Below are 21,567 nucleotides of genomic sequence, written 5' to 3'. Positions count from 1 at the left end.
GACTAATTTCTGTTCTAACCAGAGGTGTCTGGGCTTGGGAAAAAGACAGAAGACTAATTTCTGTTCTAACCAGAGGTGTCTGGGCTTGGGAAAAAGACAGAAGACTAATTTCTGTTCTAACCAGAGGTGTCTGGGCTTGGGAAAAAGACAGAAGACTAATTTCTGTTCTAACCAAATGGACATTAAAGTATCTATTCTCTTAGTGTCTATTCTATTCTGTCTCCAGACACAGGCCAACTGATCAACAGACTGTCCTAGAGGCAGGACAACCATACTAGAGACCCTTAATGTTAGACTCACCTGTCACTGTCCTAGAGGCAGGACAACCATACTAGAGACCCTTAATGTTAGACTCACCTGTCACTGTCCTAGAGGCAGGACAACCATACTAGAGACCCTTAATGTTAGGTCTGGACTATAGTGTATATCCTGTATACGCGGAGTATACCAAACATCAGGAACACACATGGATTGTGTATGTGTTCCATTCAGAGGGTGAATGGGCAAGACAAAATATTTAAGTTCCTTTGCACGGGGTATGGTAGTAGGTGCCAGGCGCACCGGTTTGTGTCAAGAACTGCAACGCTGCTGGGTTTTTCACGCTCAACAGTTTCCCGTGTGTATCAATAACGGTCCACCACCCAAAGGACATCCAGCCAACTTGACACAACTGTGGGAAGCATTGGAGTCAACATGGGCCAGCATCCCTGTGGAACGCTTTCGACACCTTGTAGAGTGGGGGGGGGGGGGGGGGTGCATCTCAATATTAGGTATACTCAGTGTATATAAAGAAAATACATAAGCCTTGTCCGTGACAGAACAACCCATTGGGGCAGTAGTCTATCTCCTGTTTCTGTAGTGAGACAGCTTGATGTACCAGTACACCCCCTGGACAGGACACTAGTCTATCTCCTGTTTCTGTAGTGAGACAGCTTGATGTACAGTACACCCCCTGGACAGGACACTAGTCTATCTTCTGTTTCTGTAAGGTGAGACAGCTTGATGTACAGTACACCCCCTGGACAGGACACTAGTCTATCTTCTGTTTCTGTAAGGTGAGGCAGCTTGATGTACCAGTACATTCCCTGGACAGGACACTAGTCTATCTCCTGTTTCTGTAGTGAGACAGCTTGATGTACAGTACACCTCCTGGACAGGACACTAGTTTATCTCCTGTTTCTGTAGTGAGACAGCTTGATGTACCAGTACATTCCCTGGACAGGACACTAGTCTATATCCTGTTTCTGTAAGGTGAGGCAGCTTGATGTACCAGTACATTCCCTGGACAGGACACTAGTCTATCTCCTGTTTCTGTAGTGAGACAGCTTGATGTACCAGTACATTCCCTGGACAGGACACTAGTCTATCTTCTGTTTCTGTAAGGTGAGGCAGCTTGATGTACCAGTACATTCCCTGGACAGGACACTAGTCTATCTCCTGTTTCTGTAGTGAGACAGCTTGATGTACCAGTACACCCCCTGGACAGGACGCTAGTCTATCTCCTGTTTCTGTAGGGTGAGGCAGCTTGATGTACCAGTACATTCCCTGGACAGGACGCTAGTTTATCTCCTGTTTCTGTAAGGTGAGGCAGCTTGATGTACCAGTACACCCCCTGGACAGGACGCTAGTCTATCTCCTGTTTCTGTAAGGTGAGGCAGCTTGATGTACCAGTACACCCCCTGGACAGGACACTAGTCTATCTCCTGTTTCTGTAAGGTGAGGCAGCTTGATGTACCAGTACATTCCCTGGACAGGACGCTAGTTTATCTCCTGTTTCTGTAAGGTGAGGCAGCTTGATGTACCAGTACACCCCCTGGACAGGACACTAGTCTATCTCCTGTTTCTGTAAGGTGAGGCAGCTTGATGTACCAGTACACCCCCTGGACAGGACGCTAGTCTATCACAGGGCCTTACCCTAACCCTAACCCTAACCCTAACCCTAACCCAGCTTGATGTACCAGTACACCCCCTGGACAGGACACTAGTCTATCTCCTGTTTCTGTAAGGTGAGGCAGCTTGATGTACCAGTACACCCCCTGGACAGGACACTAGTCTATCTCCTGTTTCTGTAGGGTGAGGCAGCTTGATGTACCAGTACACCCCCTGGACAGGACACTAGTCTATCTCCTGTTTCTGTAAGGTGAGGCAGCTTGATGTACCAGTACACCCCCTGGACAGGACGCTAGTCTATCACAGGGCCTTACCCTAACCCTAACCCTAACCCTAACCCTAACCCAGCTTGATGTACCAGTACACCCCCTGGACAGGACACTAGTCTATCTCCTGTTTCTGTAAGGTGAGGCAGCTTGATGTACCAGTACATTCCCTGGACAGGACGCTAGTTTATCTCCTGTTTCTGTAAGGTGAGGCAGCTTGATGTACCAGTACACCCCCTGGACAGGACACTAGTCTATCTCCTGTTTCTGTAAGGTGAGGCAGCATGATGTACCAGTACACCCCCTGGACAGGACACTAGTCTATCTCCTGTTTCTGTAGGGTGAGGCAGCTTGATGTACCAGTACACCCCCTGGACAGGACGCTAGTTTATCTCCTGTTTCTGTAGTGAGACAGCTTGATGTACCAGTACATTCCCTGGACAGGACACTAGTCTATCTCCTGTTTCTGTAGGGTGAGGCAGCTTGATGTACCAGTACATTCCCTGGACAGGACACTAGTCTATCTCCTGTTTCTGTAGTGAGACAGCTTGATGTACCAGTACATTCCCTGGACAGGACACTAGTCTATCTTCTGTTTCTGTAAGGTGAGGCAGCTTGATGTACCAGTACATTCCCTGGACAGGACACTAGTCTATCTCCTGTTTCTGTAGTGAGACAGCTTGATGTACCAGTACACCCCCTGGACAGGACGCTAGTCTATCTCCTGTTTCTGTAGGGTGAGGCAGCTTGATGTACCAGTACATTCCCTGGACAGGACGCTAGTTTATCTCCTGTTTCTGTAAGGTGAGGCAGCTTGATGTACCAGTACACCCCCTGGACAGGACGCTAGTCTATCTCCTGTTTCTGTAAGGTGAGGCAGCTTGATGTACCAGTACACCCCCTGGACAGGACACTAGTCTATCTCCTGTTTCTGTAAGGTGAGGCAGCTTGATGTACCAGTACATTCCCTGGACAGGACGCTAGTTTATCTCCTGTTTCTGTAAGGTGAGGCAGCTTGATGTACCAGTACACCCCCTGGACAGGACACTAGTCTATCTCCTGTTTCTGTAAGGTGAGGCAGCTTGATGTACCAGTACACCCCCTGGACAGGACACTAGTCTATCTCCTGTTTCTGTAGGGTGAGGCAGCTTGATGTACCAGTACACCCCCTGGACAGGACACTAGTCTATCTCCTGTTTCTGTAAGGTGAGGCAGCTTGATGTACCAGTACACCCCCTGGACAGGACGCTAGTCTATCACAGGGCCTTACCCTAACCCTAACCCTAACCCTAACCCTAACCCAGCTTGATGTACCAGTACACCCCCTGGACAGGACACTAGTCTATCTCCTGTTTCTGTAGTGAGACAGCTTGATGTACCAGTACATTCCCTGGACAGGACGCTAGTTTATCACAGGGCCTTACCCTAACCCTAACCCAGCTTGATGTACCAGTACACCCCCTGGACAGGACGCTAGTTTATCACAGGTCCTTACCACCAAATATATCTCCTTAATGCTGCGTGCCAAGCAGAGAGGCATCAGGTCCCACTTTCAGAGTCTTTGATCCCCGTCACCAAACCCCCAACCTTCCAATGTCAGGGCAGACACTCTTACCCACTAAGCTACCTGCCGCCCTCTAACCAGGAGGCCATTGAGTTGGTGTGTATTTCCACTCTAACCAGGAGGCCATTGAGTTGGTGTGTATTTACACTCTAACCACGAGGACATTGAGTTGGTGTGTATTTCCACTCTAACCACGAGGCCATTGAGTTGGTGTGTATTTCCACTCTAACCAGGAGGCCATTGAGTTGGTGTGTATTTACACTCTAACCACGAGGACATTGAGTTGGTGTGTATTTCCACTCTAACCAGGAGGCCATTGAGTTGGTGTGTATTTCCACTCTAACCAGGAGGCCATTGAGTTGGTGTGTATTTCCACTCTAACCAGGAGGCCATTGAGTTGGTGTGTATTTCTCCATACAGGTACCTTCCAATGTCAGGGCAGACACTCTAACCAGGAGGCCATTGAGTTGGTGTGTATTTCCACTCTAACCACGAGGCCATTGAGTTGGTGTGTATTTCCACTCTAACCACGAGGCCATTGAGTTGGTGTGTATTTCCACTCTAACCACGAGGCCATTGAGTTGGTGTGTATTTCCACTCTAACCACGAGGCCATTGAGTTGGTGTGTATTTCCACTCTAACCACGAGGCCATTGAGTTGGTGTGTATTTCCACTCTAACCAGGAGGCCATTGAGTTGGTGTGTATTTCCACTCTAACCACGAGGCCATTGAGTTGGTGTGTATTTCTCCAATGTCAGGGCAGACACTCTAACCAGGAGGCCATTGAGTTGGTGTGTATTTCCACTCTAACCACGAGGCCATTGAGTTGGTGTGTATTTCCACTCTAACCACGAGGCCATTGAGTTGGTGTGTATTTCCACTCTAACCACGAGGCCATTGAGTTGGTGTGTATTTCCACTCTAACCACGAGGCCATTGAGTTGGTGTGTATTTCCACTCTAACCACGAGGCCATTGAGTTGGTGTGTATTTCCACTCTAACCACGAGGCCATTGAGTTGGTGTGTATTTCCACTCTAACCACGAGGCCATTGAGTTGGTGTGTATTTCCACTCTAACCAGGAGGTCATTGAGTTGGTGTGTATTTCCACTCTAACCACGAGGCCATTGAGTTGGTGTGTATTTCCACTCTAACCACGAGGCCATTGAGTTGGTGTGTATTTCCACTCTAACCACGAGGCCATTGAGTTGGTGTGTATTTCCACTCTAACCAGGAGGCCATTGAGTTGGTGTGTATTTCCACTCTAACCACGAGGCCATTGAGTTGGTGTGTATTTCCACTCTAACCAGGAGGCCATTGAGTTGGTGTGTATTTACACTCTAACCAGGAGGCCATTGAGTTGGTGTGTATTTCCACTCTAACCAGGAGGCCATTGAGTTGGTGTGTATTTACACTCTAACCAGGAGGCCATTGAGTTGGTGTGTATTTCCACTCTAACCAGGAGGCCATTGAGTTGGTGTGTATTTACACTCTAACCAGGAGGCCATTGAGTTGGTGTGTATTTCCACTCTAACCAGGAGGCCATTGAGTTGGTGTGTATTTCCACTCTAACCACGAGGCCATTGAGTTGGTGTGTATTTCCACTCTAACCACGAGGCCATTGAGTTGGTGTGTATTTCAGACACTCTAACCAGGAGGCCATTGAGTTGGTGTGTATTTCCACTCTAACCAGGAGGCCATTGAGTTGGTGTGTATTTCCACTCTAACCAGGAGGCCATTGAGTTGGTGTGTATTTCCACTCTAACCACGAGGCCATTGAGTTGGTGTGTATTTCCACTCTAACCAGGAGGCCATTGAGTTGGTGTGTATTTCCACTCTAACCAGGAGGCCATTGAGTTGGTGTGTATTTCCACTCTAACCAGGAGGCCATTGAGTTGGTGTGTATTAACACTCTAACCAGGAGGCCATTGAGTTGGTGTGTATTTCCACTCTAACCAGGAGGCCATTGAGTTGGTGTGTATTTCCACTCTAACCACGAGGCCATTGAGTTGGTGTGTATTTCCACTCTAACCAGGAGGCCATTGAGTTGGTGTGTATTTACACTCTAACCAGGAGGCCACTGAGTTGGTGTGTATTTCCACTCTAACCAGGAGGCCATTGAGTTGGTGTGTATTTCAGACACTCTAACCACGAGGCCATTGAGTTGGTGTGTATTTCTACATCCAGGTACCTTCCAATGTCAGGGCAGACACTCTAACCAGGAGGCCATTGAGTTGGTGTGTATTTCCACTCTAACCAGGAGGCCATTGAGTTGTTGTGTATTTCTACATACAGGTACCTTCCAATGTCAGGGCAGACACTCTAACCAGGAGGCCATTGAGTTGGTGTGTATTTCCACTCTAACCACGAGGCCATTGAGTTGGTGTGTATTTCCACTCTAACCAGGAGGCCATTGAGTTGGTGTGTATTAACACTCTAACCAGGAGGCCATTGAGTTGGTGTGTATTTCCACTCTAACCAGGAGGCCATTGAGTTGGTGTGTATTTCCACTCTAACCAGGAGGCCATTGAGTTGGTGTGTATTTCCACTCTAACCAGGAGGCCATTGAGTTGGTGTGTATTTCCACTCTAACCAGGAGGCCATTGAGTTGGTGTGTATTTCCACTCTAACCACGAGGCCATTGAGTTGGTGTGTATTTCCACTCTAACCAGGAGGCCATTGAGTTGGTGTGTATTTCCACTCTAACCAGGAGGCCATTGAGTTGGTGTGTATTTCCACTCTAACCAGGAGGCCATTGAGTTGGTGTGTATTTCCACTCTAACCAGGAGGCCATTGAGTTGGTGTGTATTTCCAGTCTAACCACGAGGCCATTGAGTTGGTGTGTATTTCCACTCTAACCACGAGGCCATTGAGTTGGTGTGTATTTCCACTCTAACCACGAGGCCATTGAGTTGGTGTGTATTTCCACTCTAACCAGGAGGCCATTGAGTTGGTGTGTATTTCCACTCTAACCAGGAGGCCATTGAGTTGGTGTGTATTTCCACTCTAACCAGGAGGCCATTGAGTTGGTGTGTATTTCCACTCTAACCAGGAGGCCATTGAGTTGGTGTGTATTTCCACTCTAACCAGGAGGCCATTGAGTTGGTGTGTATTTCCACTCTAACCACGAGGCCATTGAGTTGGTGTGTATTTCCACTCTAACCAGGAGGCCATTGAGTTGGTGTGTATTTCCACTCTAACCAGGAGGCCATTGAGTTGGTGTGTATTTCCACTCTAACCAGGAGGCCATTGAGTTGGTGTTTATTTCCACTCTAACCAGGAGGCCATTGAGTTGGTGTGTATTTACACTCTAACCAGGAGGCCATTGAGTTGGTGTGTATTTCCACTCTAACCACGAGGCCATTGAGTTGGTGTGTATTTCCACTCTAACCAGGAGGCCATTGAGTTGGTGTGTATTTCCACTCTAACCAGGAGGCCATTGAGTTGGTGTGTATTTCCACTCTAACCAGGAGGCCATTGAGTTGGTGTGTATTTCCACTCTAACCAGGAGGCCATTGAGTTGGTGTGTATTTCCACTCTAACCAGGAGGCCATTGAGTTGGTGTGTATTTCCACTCTAACCAGGAGGCCATTGAGTTGGTGTGTATTTCCACTCTAACCAGGAGGCCATTGAGTTGGTGTGTATTTCCACTCTAACCAGGAGGCCATTGAGTTGGTGTGTATTTCCACTCTAACCACGAGGTCATTGAGTTGGTGTGTATTTACACTCTAACCACGAGGCCATTGAGTTGGTGTGTATTTCCACTCTAACCACGAGGCCATTGAGTTGGTGTGTATTTCCACTCTAACCACGAGGCCATTGAGTTGGTGTGTATTTCCACTCTAACCACGAGGCCATTGAGTTGGTGTGTATTTCCACTCTAACCACGAGGCCATTGAGTTGGTGTGTATTTCCACTCTAACCAGGAGGCCATTGAGTTGGTGTGTATTTCCACTCTAACCAGGAGGCCATTTAGTTGGTGTGTATTTCCACTCTAACCACGAGGCCATTGAGTTGGTGTGTATTTCCACTCTAACCACGAGGCCATTGAGTTGGTGTGTATATCCACTCTAACCAGGAGGCCATTGAGTTGGTGTGTATTTCCACTCTAACCACGAGGCCATTGAGTTGGTGTGTATTTCCACTCTAACCACGAGGCCATTGAGTTGGTGTGTATTTCCACTCTAACCACGAGGCCATTGAGTTGGTGTGTATTTCCACTCTAACCACGAGGCCATTGAGTTGGTGTGTATTTCCACTCTAACCACGAGGCCATTGAGTTGGTGTGTATTTACACTCTAACCACGAGGCCATTGAGTTGGTGTGTATTTCTACATACAGGTCTACAGTACACACTGAGTATGCCAAACATTAAGAACACCTTCCTAATATTGAGTTGCCCCAGCAGCGTCGCCTGGCACCTACTACCATACCCCGTTCAAAGGAACTTAAATGTTTTGTCTTGCCCATTCACCATCTGAATGGCACACATACACAATCCATGTCTCAATTGTCTCTATCAATTGTCTCTAGGCTTAAAAAATCATTTTTCTTCCACTTCATCTACACTGATCAATAAGGGATCATAGCTTTCACCTGGATTCACCTGGTCAGTCTATGTCATGGAAACAGCAGGTGTTCCTAATGTTTAGTATACCCTGAAACCAAACGGAAACCAAACGGACTAATGTCCCTTAATGTCAGCTCTGGACTATACAGGGAGGGAAACCAAACGGACTAATGTCCCTTAATGTCAGCTCTGGACTATACAGGGAGGGAAACCAAACGGACTAATGTCCCTTAATGTCAGCTCTGGACTATACAGGGAGGGAAACCAAACGGACTAATGTCCCTTAATGTCAGCTCTGGACTATACAGGGAGGGAAACCAAACGGACTAATGTCCCTTAATGTCAGCTCTGGACTATACAGGGAGGGAAACCAAACGGACTAATGTCCCTTAATGTCAGCTCTGGACTATACAGGGAGGGAAACCAAACGGACTAATGTCCCTTAATGTCAGCTCTGGACTATACAGGGAGGGAAACCAAACGGACTAATGTCCCTTAATGTCAGCTCTGGACTATACAGGGAGGGAAACCAAACAGACTAATGTCCCTTAATGTCAGCTCTGGACTATACAGGGAGGGAAACCAAACGGACTAATGTCCCTTAATGTCAGCTCTGGACTATACAGGGAGGGAAACCAAACGGACTAATGTCCCTTAATGTCAGCTCTGGACTCTACAGGGAGGGAAACCAAACGGACTAATGTCCCTTAATGTCAGCTCTGGACTATACAGGGAGGGAAACCAAACGGACTAATGTCCCTTAATGTCAGCTCTGGACTATACAGGGAGGGAAAAAAGTATTTGATCCCCTGCTGATTTTGTACGTTTGCCCACTGACAAAGACATGATCAGTCTATAATTTCAATGGTAGGTTTATTTGAACAGTGAGAGACAGAATAACAACAACAAAATCCAGAAAAACGCATGTCAAAAATGTTATAAATTGATTTGCATTTTAATGAGGGAAATAAGTATTTGACCCCTCTGCAAAACATGACTTAGTACTTGGTGGCAAAACCCTTGTTGGCAATCACAGAGGTCAGACGTTTCTTGTAGTTGGCCACCAGGTTTGCACACATCTCAGGAGGGATTTTGTCCCACTCCTCTTTGCAGATCTTCTCCAAGTCATTAAGGTTTCGAGGCTGACGTTTGGCAACTCGAACCTTTAGCTCCCTGCACAGATTTTCTATGGGATTAAGGTCTGGAGACTGGCTAGGCCACTCCAGGACCTTAATGTGCTTCTTCTTGAGCCACTCCTTTGTTGCCTTGGCCGTGTGTTTTGGGTCATTGTCATGCTGGAATACCCATCCACGACCCATTTTCAATGCCCTGGCTGAGGGAAGGAGGTTCTCACCCAAGATTTGACGGTACATGGCCCCATCCATCGTCCCTTTGATGCGGTGAAGTTGTCCTGTCCCCTTAGCAGAAAAACACCCCCAAAGCATAATGTTTCCACCTCCATGTTTGACGGTGGGGATGGTGTTCTTGGGGTCATAGGCAGCAGTCCTCCTCCTCCAAACACGGCAAGTTGAGTTGATGCCAAAGAGTTTGATTTTGGTCTCATCTGACCACAACACTTTCACCCAGTTCTCCTCTGAATCATTCAGATGTTCATTGGCAAACTTCAGACGGGCCTGTATATGTGCTTTCTTGAGCAGGGGGACCTTGCAGGCGCTGCAGGATTTCAGTTCTTCACGGCGTAGTGTGTTACCAATTGTTTTCTTGAGATCATTGACAAGATCCTCCCATGTAGTTCTGGGCTGATTCCTCACCGTTCTCATGATCATTGCAACTCCACGAGGTGAGATCTTGCATGGAGCCCCAGGCCGAGGGAGATTGACAGTTCTTTTGTGTTTCTTCCATTTGCGAATAATCGCACCAACTGTTGTCACCTTCTCAACAAGCTGCTTGGCGATGGTCTTGTAGCCCATTCCAGCCTTGTGTAGGTCTACAATCTTGTCCCTGACATCCTTGGAGAGCTCTTTGGTCTTGGCCATGGTGGAGAGTTTGGAATCTGATTGATTGATTGCTTCTGTGGACAGGTGTCTTTAATACAGGTAACAAGCTGAGATTAGGAGCACTCCCTTTAAGAGTGTGCTCCTAATCTCAGCTCGTTACCTGTATAAAAGACACCTGGGAGCCAGAAATATTTCTGATTGAAAGGGGGTCAAATACTTATTTCCCTCATTAAAATGCAAATCAATTTATAACATTTTTAACATGCGTTTTTCTGGATTTATTTGTTGTTATTCTGTCTCTCACTGTTCAAATAAACCTACCATTAAAATTATAGACTGATCATTTCTTTGTCAGTGGGCAAACGTACAAAATCAGCAGGGGATCAAATACTTTTTTCCCTCACTGTATATATATATATATATATATATATATATATATATATACTACCGTTCAAAAGTTTGGGGTCACTTAGAAATGTCCTTGTTTTCAAAAGAAAAGCAATTTTTTTGTCCATTAAAATAACATCTAATTGATCAGAAATACAGTGTAGACATTGTTAATGTTGTAAATGGCTATTGTAGCTGGAAACTGCTGATTTTTAATGGAATATCTACATAGGCGTACAGATGCCCTGTCACGTTCGTTTAATGACGGGTCAGACCAAGGCGCAGCGTGATATACGTACATGTTTATCAACTATTAAACACAACGACAAAATAACAAAACGAAACGAAACGTGAAGTCCAAGGTAGAACCCTCTGAACCAATAGCCCCCGTAACATGGTGGCCTCCTCTCCTAACCTGCAGATCCGCCCTTCCACGGCCTCCTGCTGCCTCGTCGTCCACCCCGTGTGCCCCCCCCCCCCCAAACATTTTTTTTTCTTCTTGGGGTTGCCTCTCGGGTCTCCGTCGTCGCCACTGTTGCCGCCGTTTCTCCTCTCCTACCTGGGCATCTACTTTCATCGCCTCCCGATAACGGACGGCCTCCTCCTCAGTAATTCTCCCCCAACCGAGGAGGACATCTACTACGGTTACCTCCTGTTGAGTCCCAGGCTTTGCTCCTTCTGGGAACGCTGCTTGGTCCTCGTTTGGTGGGATCTTCTGTCACGTTCGTTTAATGACTGGTCAGACCAAGGCGCAGCGTGATATACGTACATGTTTATTAACTATTAAACACAACGACAAAACAACAACCGAAACGAAATGTGAAGTCCAAGGTAGAACACACAACATACCTTACCAGGAACAAGATCCCACAACTCACTAGTGCCAAATGGCTGCCTAAGTATGATCCCCAATCAGAGACAACGAGCGACAGCTGCCTCTGATTGGGAACCACACCGGCCAACAGAGAACTATACATACTAGACAAGCCACATAGATAATTCACAACAAAGAATATACACACCCTGACTCAACATATACGAGTCCCCTGAGTCAGGGCGTGACATGCCCATTATCAGCAACCATCAGTCCTGTGTTCCAATGGCACGTTGTGTTTGCTAATCCAAGTTTATCATTTTAAAAGGCTAATTGATCATTAGAAAACCCTTTTGCAATTATGTTAGCACAGCTGAAAACTGTTGTGCTGATTAAAGAAGCAATAAAACTGGCCATCTTGAGACTAGTTGAGTATCTGGAGCATCAGCAATTGTGGGTTCGATTACAGGCTCAAAATGGCCAGAAAAAAGAACTTTCTTCTGAAACTCGTCAGTCTATTCTTGTTCTGAGAAATGAAGGCTATTCCATGCGAGAAACTGCCAAGAAACTGAAGATCTCGTACAACGCTGTGTACTACTCCCTTCACAGAACAGCGCAAACTGGCTCTAACCAGAATAGAAAGAGACTAGTCAGGATCGAGGGAAAGATGAAAAGAGCCAAGTACAGAGAGATCCTTGATGAAAACCTGCTCCAGAGCGCTCAGGACCTCAGTGGCTTCGGGACAAGTCTCTGAATGTCCTTGAGTGGCCCAGCCAGAGCCCGGACTTGAACCCGATCAAACATCTCTGGAGAGACCTGAAAATAGCTGTGCAACGACGCTCCCCATCCAACCTGACAGAGCTTGAGAGGATCTGCAGAGAAGAATGGGAGAAACTCCCCAAATACAGGTGTGCCAAGCTTGTAGCGTGATACCCAAGAAGACTCAAGGCTGTAATCGCTGCCAAAGGTGCTTCAACAAAGTACTGAGTAAAGGGTCTGAATAGTTATGTAAATTTGATATTTCAGTTTTTATTTGTAATACATTTGCAAACATTTCTAAAAAACAGTTTTTGCTTTGTCATTATGGGTTATTGTGTGTAGATTGATGAGGGGAAAAAACAATTGAATCCATTTTAGAATAAGGCTGTAACAAGTCAAGGGGTCTGAATACTTTCTGAATGGACTGTATGTGTAAAGGTATAGGTAGTAGACTCACCCCTGTTAACCCTACCACTAGCACCATGGGGTCTGAATCCTTTCTGAATGGACTGTATGTGTAAAGGTATAGGTAGTAGACTCACCCCTGTCACTGTCATAGAGGTAGGCGAACTTGTCCCACTTGTAATACTCCACTAAGCTGACCAGAGGTCCCTTGATGTCGGGTCTCATCTGAAGGACAAACTGATTGAGTCCATCAGCAGGGAAGGATGGTGTGATGAAGGACACGTGGAGGGTCTCACAGAAAGACGTGATGGTGTTCACACTCTTCTTGTCATAGAAACCAAAGATGGCATACACACCCCTGGAGAACTGGGAACAAACTGCAGAGAGAGGGAGAGAGAGGAGGAGGGGAGGGAGGGAGAGAGAGAGATTTATGTAATTATTGCACGATCACAAATCACCACATCCGTAATTTAAGTCCCGGTCGAATCTGCGTTGTTGTTCATTTGTACATAGCAGGAGAGTAATAATTTCAGAACCCAAAAACGTGTGTGGAATGGGAATGTGTGTGTGTGTGTTTGTGTTGTGTCGGTTTGTGTGTGTGTGTAATGTGAATGTGTGTGTGTGTGTTTGTGTTGTGTCGGTTTGTGTGTGTGTGGAATGGGAATGTGTGTGTGTGTGTTTGTGTTGTGTCGGTTTGTGTGTGTGTGTAATGTGAATGTGTGTGTGTGTGTTTGTGTTGTGTCGGTTTGTGTGTGTGTGTAATGTGAATGTGTGTGTGTGTGTTTGTGTTGTGTCGGTTTGTGTGTGTGTGTGTAATGTGAATGTGTGTGTGTGTGTGTTTGTGTTGTGTCGGTTTGTGTGTGTGTGTAATGTGAATGTGTGTGTGTGTGTTTGTGTTGTGTCGGTTTGTGTGTGTGTAATGTGAATGTGTGTGTGTGTGTGTTTGTGTTGTGTCGGTTTGTGTGTGTGTGTAATGTGAATGTGTGTGTGTGTGTTTGTGTTGTGTCGGTTTGTGTGTTATGTGTGTGTGTGTGTGTGTTGTGTGTGTGTGTGTGCGTATGTAGTGTATGTGAATGTCTGTGGGTTTTGTGTGGGAGTGTCAAAGTAGTGTGTGTGAGTGAGTGTGTGTATGGTATGTATATACAGTCTATAGCAGACCGTTGGCTGGAACGGGAGCATAGTGTATATGGTATGTATATACAGTCTATAGCAGACCGTTGGCTGGAACGGGAGCATAGTGTATATGGTATGGAACGGGAGCATAGTGTATATGGTATGGAACGGGAGCATAGTGTATATGGTATGGAACGGGAGCATAGTGTATATGGTATGGAACGGGAGCATAGTGTATATGGTATGGAACGGGAGCATAGTGTATATGGTATGGAACGGGAGCATAGTGTATATGGTATGTATATACAGTCTATAGCAGACCGTTGGCTGGAACGGGAGCATAGTGTATATGGTATGGAACGGGAGCATAGTGTATATGGTATGGAACGGGAGCATAGTGTATATGGTATGGAACGGGAGCATAGTGTATATGGTATGGAACGGGAGCATAGTGTATATGGTATGGAACGGGAGCATAGTGTATATGGTATGGAACGGGAGCATAGTGTATATGGTATGGAACGGGAGCATAGTGTATATGGTATGGAACGGGAGCATAGTGTATATGGTATGGAACGGGAGCATAGTGTATATGGTATGGAACGGGAGCATAGTGTATATGGTATGGAACGGGAGCATAGTGTATATGGTATGGAACGGGAGCATAGTGTATATGGTATGTATATACAGTCTATAGCAGACCGTTGGCTGGAACGGGAGCATAGTGTATATGGTATGGAACGGGAGCATAGTGTATATGGTATGGAACGGGAGCATAGTGTATATGGTATGGAACGGGAGCATAGTGTATATGGTATGGAACGGGAGCATAGTGTATATGGTATGGAACGGGAGCATAGTGTATATGGTATGTATATACAGTCTATAGCAGACCGTTGGCTGGAACGGGAGCATAGTGAACAGCCTATGGCTTGGGTTGCTGGAGTCTTTGGCAATCTTTCAGGCCTTTTCTGACCATGCTAACCCTACCACTAGCACCATGCTAACCCTACCACTAGCACCATGCTAACCCTACCACTAGCACCATGCTAACCCTACCACTAGCACCATGCTAACCCTACCACTAGCACCATGCTAACCCTACCACTAGCACCATGCTAACCCTACCACTAGCACCATGCTAACCCTACCACTAGCACCATGCTAACCCTACCACTAGCACCATGCTAACCCTACCACTAAAACCATGCTAACCCTACCGCTACCACAATGGTAACACTACCACTAGCACCATGCTAACCCTACCACTAGCACCATGCTAACCCTACCACTAGCACCATGCTAACCCTACCGCTACCACCATGCTAACCCTACCACTAGCACCATGCTAACCCTACCACTAGCACCATGCTAACCCTACCACTAGCACCATGCTAACCCTACTACTAGCACCATGCTAACCCTACCACTAGCATCATGCTAACCCTACCCCTAGCACCATGCTAACCCTACCACTAGCACCATGCTAACTCTACCACTATCACTTGCGAAAGTATTCACCCCCCTTGGCATTTATCCTATTTTGTTGCCTTACAACCAGGAATTAAAATTTATTTTTCGGGGGGGTTTGTATCATTTGATTTACACAACATGCCTACCACTTTGAAGATGCTAAATATTTTTTATAGTGAAACAAACAAGAAATAAGACAAAAAAACAGAAGACTTGAGCGTGCATAACTATTCACCCCCCCCCCAAAGTCAATACTTTGTAGTGCCACCTTTTGCAGCAATTACAGCTACAAGTCTCTTGGGGCATGTCTTTATAAGCTTGGCACATCTAGCCACTGGGATTTGTGCCCATTCTTCAAGGCAAAACTGCTCCAGCTCCTTCAAGTTGGATGGGTTCCGCTGGTGTACAGCAATCTTTAAGTCATACCACAAAGATTCTCAATTGGATTGAGGTCTGGGCTTTGACTAGGCTATTCCAAGACATTTAAATGTTTCCCCTTAAACCACTCAAGTGTTGCTTTAGCAGTATGCTTAGGGTCATTGTTCTGCTGGAAGGTGAACCTTCATCCCAATCTCAAATCTCTGGAGGACTGAAACAGGTTTCCCTCAAGAATTTCCCAGTATTTAGCGCCATACATCATTCCTTCAATTCTGACCAGTTTCCCAGTCCCTGCTGATGAAAAACATCCCCACAGCATGATGCTGCCACCACCATGCTTCACTGTGGGGATGGTGTTCTCGGGGTGATGAGAGGTGTTGGTTTTGCGCCAGACATAGCATTTTCCTTGATGGCCAAAAAGCTCAATTTTAGTCTCATCTGACCAGAGTACCTATTCCATATGTTTGGGGTGTCTCCCACATGCCTTTTGGCGAACACCAAACGCGTTCGCTTATTTTTTTCTTTAAGCAATTACTTTATTCTGGCCACTCTTCCGTAACGCCCAGCTCTGTGGAGTGTACGGCTTAAAGTGGTCCTATGGACAGATACTCCAATCTCCGCTGTGGAGCTTTGCAGCTCCTTCAGGGTTATCTTTGGTCTCTTTGTTGCCTCTCTGATTAATGCCCTCCTTGCCTGGTCCATGAGTTTTGGTGGGCGGCCCTCTCTTGGCAGGTTTGTTGTGGTGCCATATTCTTTCCATTTTTTTATACTGGATTTAATGGTGCTCCGTGGGATGTGCGAAGTTTCTGATATTTTTTTATAACCCAACCCTGATCTGTACTTCTCCACAACTTTGTCCCTGACCTGTTTGGAGAACTCCTTGGTCTTCATGGTGCCGCTTGCTTGGTGGTGCCCCTTGCTTAGTGGTGTTGCAGACTCTGGGGCCTTTCAGAACAGGTGTATATATACTGAGATCATGTGACAGATCATGTGACACTTAGATTGCACACAGGTGGACTTTATTTAACTAATTATGTGACTTCTGAAGGTAATTGGTTGCACTAGATCTTATTTAGGGCTTCATAGCAAAGGGGGTGAATCCATATGCACTCACCACTTTTCCGTTATTAATTTTTTTAGAATTCTTTGAAACAAGTTATTTTTTAAATTTCACTTCACCAATTTGGACTATTTTGTGTATGTCCATTACATGAAATCCAAATAAAAATCCATTTAAATTACAGGTTGTAATGCAACAAAATAGGAAAAACGCAGAGGGGGATGAATACTTTTGCAAGGCACTGTGCGTGTTTGTTAGAGGTTGTGTTTTAGCCGTGTGTTCGTGCCTGTCTATAAATATATACAGAGATCTAACATGAAGCAACATTTACATTGGTGTGGTGAATAACAGTTTATATTGAGTGTATGCGTGTACCTGTGCGTGTGTTTTAGAGGTTGTGTTTTAGCCGTGTGTTCGTGCTGTGGCCTGTACCTGTGTGTCTTTCAGAAAGGGTCTGTGAGTATATTTAGCTGTCCCACTTTAGCGCCCTGATTCCCTTATTCTCTAAAGGAAAAACAGTCCCTGTGTTTCAATCCTGCTTTGTCATGAGACACAGACACACACACAGCCGCTCCACTTTGCCACCATTGAGCAGAGAGAGAGAGAGGACATGGTTGCATTACTGAGAGAAGAAACATTACCGTGCGTGTGTGTGTGTGTCTGTGTGTGTGTGTGTGTGTGTGTGTGTGTGTGTGTGTGTGTGTGTGTGTGTGTGTGTGTGTGTGTGTGGGCTGGCTGTGCATGTCTCGCTGTGTCCCAGTTTCCTTTAACTGAGGCTCCTTGGCACTGAGAACAGCAGAGAGAGATAGAGGCAGGCAATGGCTGAAAACAGGGCTCCGCTTTGATTGGTGTGTTTGATGGGGGGGGGGGGGGCTCAGTCAGCCGTTCTAACCGCTGTGTATAGTAGAGCATCGGCCTTCTCCTTTTCTCCACTACAACACTGTAGTACTGCGTCAGACATGGCCTGGTCTCCACTACAACACTGTAGTACTGCGTCAGACATGGCCTGGTCTCCTCTACAACACTGTAGTACTGCGTCAGACATGGCCTGGTCTCCTCTACAACACTGTAGTACTGCGTCAGACAGACATGGCCTGGTCTCCACTACAACACTGTAGTACTGCGTCAGACATGGCCTGGTCTCCACTACAACACTGTAGTACTGCGTCAGACATGGCCTGGTCTCCACTACAACACTGTAGTACTGCGTCAGACAGACATGGCCTGGTCTCCACTACAACACTGTAGTACTGCGTCAGACATGGCCTGGTCTCCTCTACAACACTGTAGTACTGCGTCAGACATGGCCTGGTCTCCACTACAACACTGTAGTACTGCGTCAGACAGACATGGCCTGGTCTCCTCTACAACACTGTAGTACTGCGTCAGACATGGCCTGGTCTCCACTACAACACTGTAGTACTGCGTCAGACATGGCCTGGTCTCCACTACAACACTGTAGTACTGCGTCAGACATGGCCTGGTCTCCACTACAACACTGTAGTACTGCGTCAGACATGGCCTGGTCTCCACTACAACACTGTAGTACTGCGTCAGACAGACATGGCCTGGTCTCCTCTACAACACTGTAGTACTGCGTCAGACAGACATGGCCTGGTCTCCTCTACAACACTGTAGTACTGCGTCAGACAGACATGGCCTGGTCTCCACTACAACACTGTAGTACTGCGTCAGACATGGCCTGGTCTCCTCTACAACACTGTAGTACTGCGTCAGACAGACATGGCCTGGTCTCCTCTACAACACTGTAGTACTGCGTCAGACAGACATGGCCTGGTCTCCACTACAACACTGTAGTACTGCGTCAGACATGGCCTGGTCTCCACTACAACACTGTAGTACTGCGTCAGACATGGCCTGGTCTCCACTACAACACTGTAGTACTGCGTCAGACATGGCCTGGTCTCCACTACAACACTGTAGTACTGCGTCAGACAGACATGGCCTGGTCTCCTCTACAACACTGTAGTACTGCGTCAGACAGACATGGCCTGGTCTCCTCTACAACACTGTAGTACTGCGTCAGACAGACATGGCCTGGTCTCCACTACAACACTGTAGTACTGCGTCAGACATGGCCTGGTCTCCTCTACAACACTGTAGTACTGCGTCAGACAGACATGGCCTGGTCTCCTCTACAACACTGTAGTACTGCGTCAGACAGACATGGCCTGGTCTCCACTACAACACTGTAGTACTGCGTCAGACATGGCCTGGTCTCCACTACAACACTGTAGTACTGCGTCAGACATGGCCTGGTCTCCACTACAACACTGTAGTACTGCGTCAGACATGGCCTGGTCTCCTCTACAACACTGTAGTACTGCGTCAGACATGGCCTGGTCTCCACTACAACACTGTAGTACTGCGTCAGACAGACATGGCCTGGTCTCCACTACAACACTGTAGTACTGCGTCAGACATGGCCTGGTCTCCACTACAACACTGTAGTACTGCGTCAGACATGGCCTGGTCTCCACTACAACACTGTAGTACTGCGTCAGACATGGCCTGGTCTCCTCTACAACACTGTAGTACTGCGTCAGACAGACATGGCCTGGTCTCCACTACAACACTGTAGTACTGCGTCAGACATGGCCTGGTCTCCACTACAACACTGTAGTACTGCGTCAGACATGGCCTGGTCTCCTCTACAACACTGTAGTACTGCGTCAGACATGGCCTGGTCTCCACTAAAACACTGTAGTACTGCGTCAGACATGGCCTGGTCTCCTCTACAACACTGTAGTACTGCGTCAGACAGACATGGCCTGGTCTCCACTACAACACTGTAGTACTGCGTCAGACATGGCCTGGTCTCCACTACAACACTGTAGTACTGCGTCAGACATGGCCTGGTCTCCTCTACAACACTGTAGTACTGCGTCAGACATGGCCTGGTCTCCACTAAAACACTGTAGTACTGCGTCAGACATGGCCTGGTCTCCTCTACAACACTGTAGTACTGCGTCAGACAGACATGGCCTGGTCTCCACTACAACACTGTAGTACTGCGTCAGACATGGCCTGGTCTCCACTACAACACTGTAGTACTGCGTCAGACAGACATGGCCTGGTCTCCTCTACAACACTGTAGTACTGCGTCAGACAGACATGGCCTGGTCTCCTCTACAACACTGTAGTACTGCGTCAGACATGGCCTGGTCTCCACTACAACACTGTAGTACTGCATCAGACATGGCCTGGTCTCCTCTACTACAATGTAGTACTGCGTCAGACATGGCCTGGTCTCCACTACAACACTGTAGTACTGCGTCAGACATGGCCTGGTCTCCACTACAACACTGTAGTACTGCGTCAGACATGGCCTGGTCTCCTCTACAACACTGTAGTACTGCGTCAGACATGGCCTGGTCTCCACTACAGCACTGTAGTACTGCGTCAGACATGGCCTGGTCTCCACTACAACACTGTAGTACTGCGTCAGACAGACATGGCCTGGTCTCCACTACAACACTGTAGTACTGCGTCAGACATGGCCTGGTCTCCTCTACAACACTGTAGTACTGCGTCAGACATGGCCTGGTCTCCACTACAACACTGTAGTACTGCGTCAGACATGGCCTGGTCTCCACTACAACACTGTAGTACTGCGTCAGACATGGTCTGGTCTCCACTACAACACTGTAGTACTGCGTCAGACATGGCCTGGTCTCCACTACAACACTGTAGTACTGCGTCAGACATGGCCTGGTCTCCACTACAACACTGTAGTACTGCGTCAGACATGGCCTGGTCTCCACTACAACACTGTAGTACTGCATCAGACATGGCCTGGTCTCCACTACAACACTGTAGTACTGCGTCAGACAGACATGGCCTGGTCTCCACTACAACACTGTAGTACTGCGTCAGACATGGGCCTGGTCTCCTCTACAACACTGTAGTACTGCGTCAGACATGGCCTGGTCTCCACTACAACACTGTAGTACTGCGTCAGACATGGCCTGGTCTCCACTACAACACTGTAGTACTGCGTCAGACATGGCCTGGTCTCCACTACAACACTGTAGTACTGCGTCAGACATGGCCTGGTCTCCTCTACAACACTGTAGTACTGCGTCAGACATGGCCTGGTCTCCACTACAACACTGTAGTACTGCGTCAGACATGGCCTGGTCTCCACTACAACACTGTAGTACTGCGTCAGACATGGCCTGGTCTCCACTACAACACTGTAGTACTGCGTCAGACATGGCCTGGTCTCCACTACAACACTGTAGTACTGCGTCAGACATGGCCTGGTCTCCACTACAACACTGTAGTACTGCGTCAGACATGGCCTGGTCTCCACTACAACACTGTAGTACTGCGTCAGACATGGCCTGGTCTCCACTACAACACTGTAGTACTGCGTCAGACATGGCCTGGTCTCCACTACAACACTGTAGTACTGCGTCAGACATGGCCTGGACTCCACTACAACACTGTAGTACTGCATCAGACAGACATGGCCTGGTCTCCACTACAACACTGTGGTACTGCGTCAGACAGACATGGCCTGGTCTCCACTACAACACTGTAGTACTGCGTCAGACATGGCCTGGTCTCCTCTACAACACTGTAGTACTGCGTCAGACAGACATGGCCTGGTCTCCACTACAACACTGTAGTACTGCGTCAGACATGGCCTGGTCTCCACTACAACACTGTAGTACTGCGTCAGACAGACATGGCCTGGTCTCCTCTACAACACTGTAGTACTGCGTCAGACATGGCCTGGTCTCCACTACAACACTGTAGTACTGCGTCAGACAGACATGGCCTGGTCTCCACTACAACACTGTAGTACTGCGTCAGACAGACATGGCCTGGTCTCCACTACAACACTGTAGTACTGCGTCAGACATGGCCTGGTCTCCACTACAACACTGTAGTACTGCGTCAGAC

General features: G+C 47.3%; 1 protein-coding gene across 2 annotated transcripts in view; it reads right to left on the bottom strand.

Moving 5' to 3' along the window:
- Positions 1-21,567, bottom strand: part of LOC311126455 (glutamate receptor 2-like) — a gene marked incomplete at both ends in the record, with an annotated part of 120,512 nt that overhangs the window by 53,375 nt on the left and 45,570 nt on the right. For both annotated transcript variants that reach the window (XM_084200451.1, XM_084200450.1), the window contains one exon: positions 12,749-12,988. In XM_084200451.1, the coding sequence (XP_084056577.1) occupies positions 12,749-12,988 (240 nt within the window). The remainder of the gene's footprint in view (positions 1-12,748; positions 12,989-21,567) is intronic.

The sequence above is a fragment of the Coregonus lavaretus genome (assembly GCF_964263955.1).
Source record: "Coregonus lavaretus genome assembly, contig: HAP1_SCAFFOLD_1047, whole genome shotgun sequence".
NCBI lineage: Eukaryota > Metazoa > Chordata > Actinopteri > Salmoniformes > Salmonidae > Coregonus > Coregonus lavaretus.
Note: the sequence above shows the minus strand (reverse complement) of the source record. Positions and strands in the feature narration are given on the sequence as shown.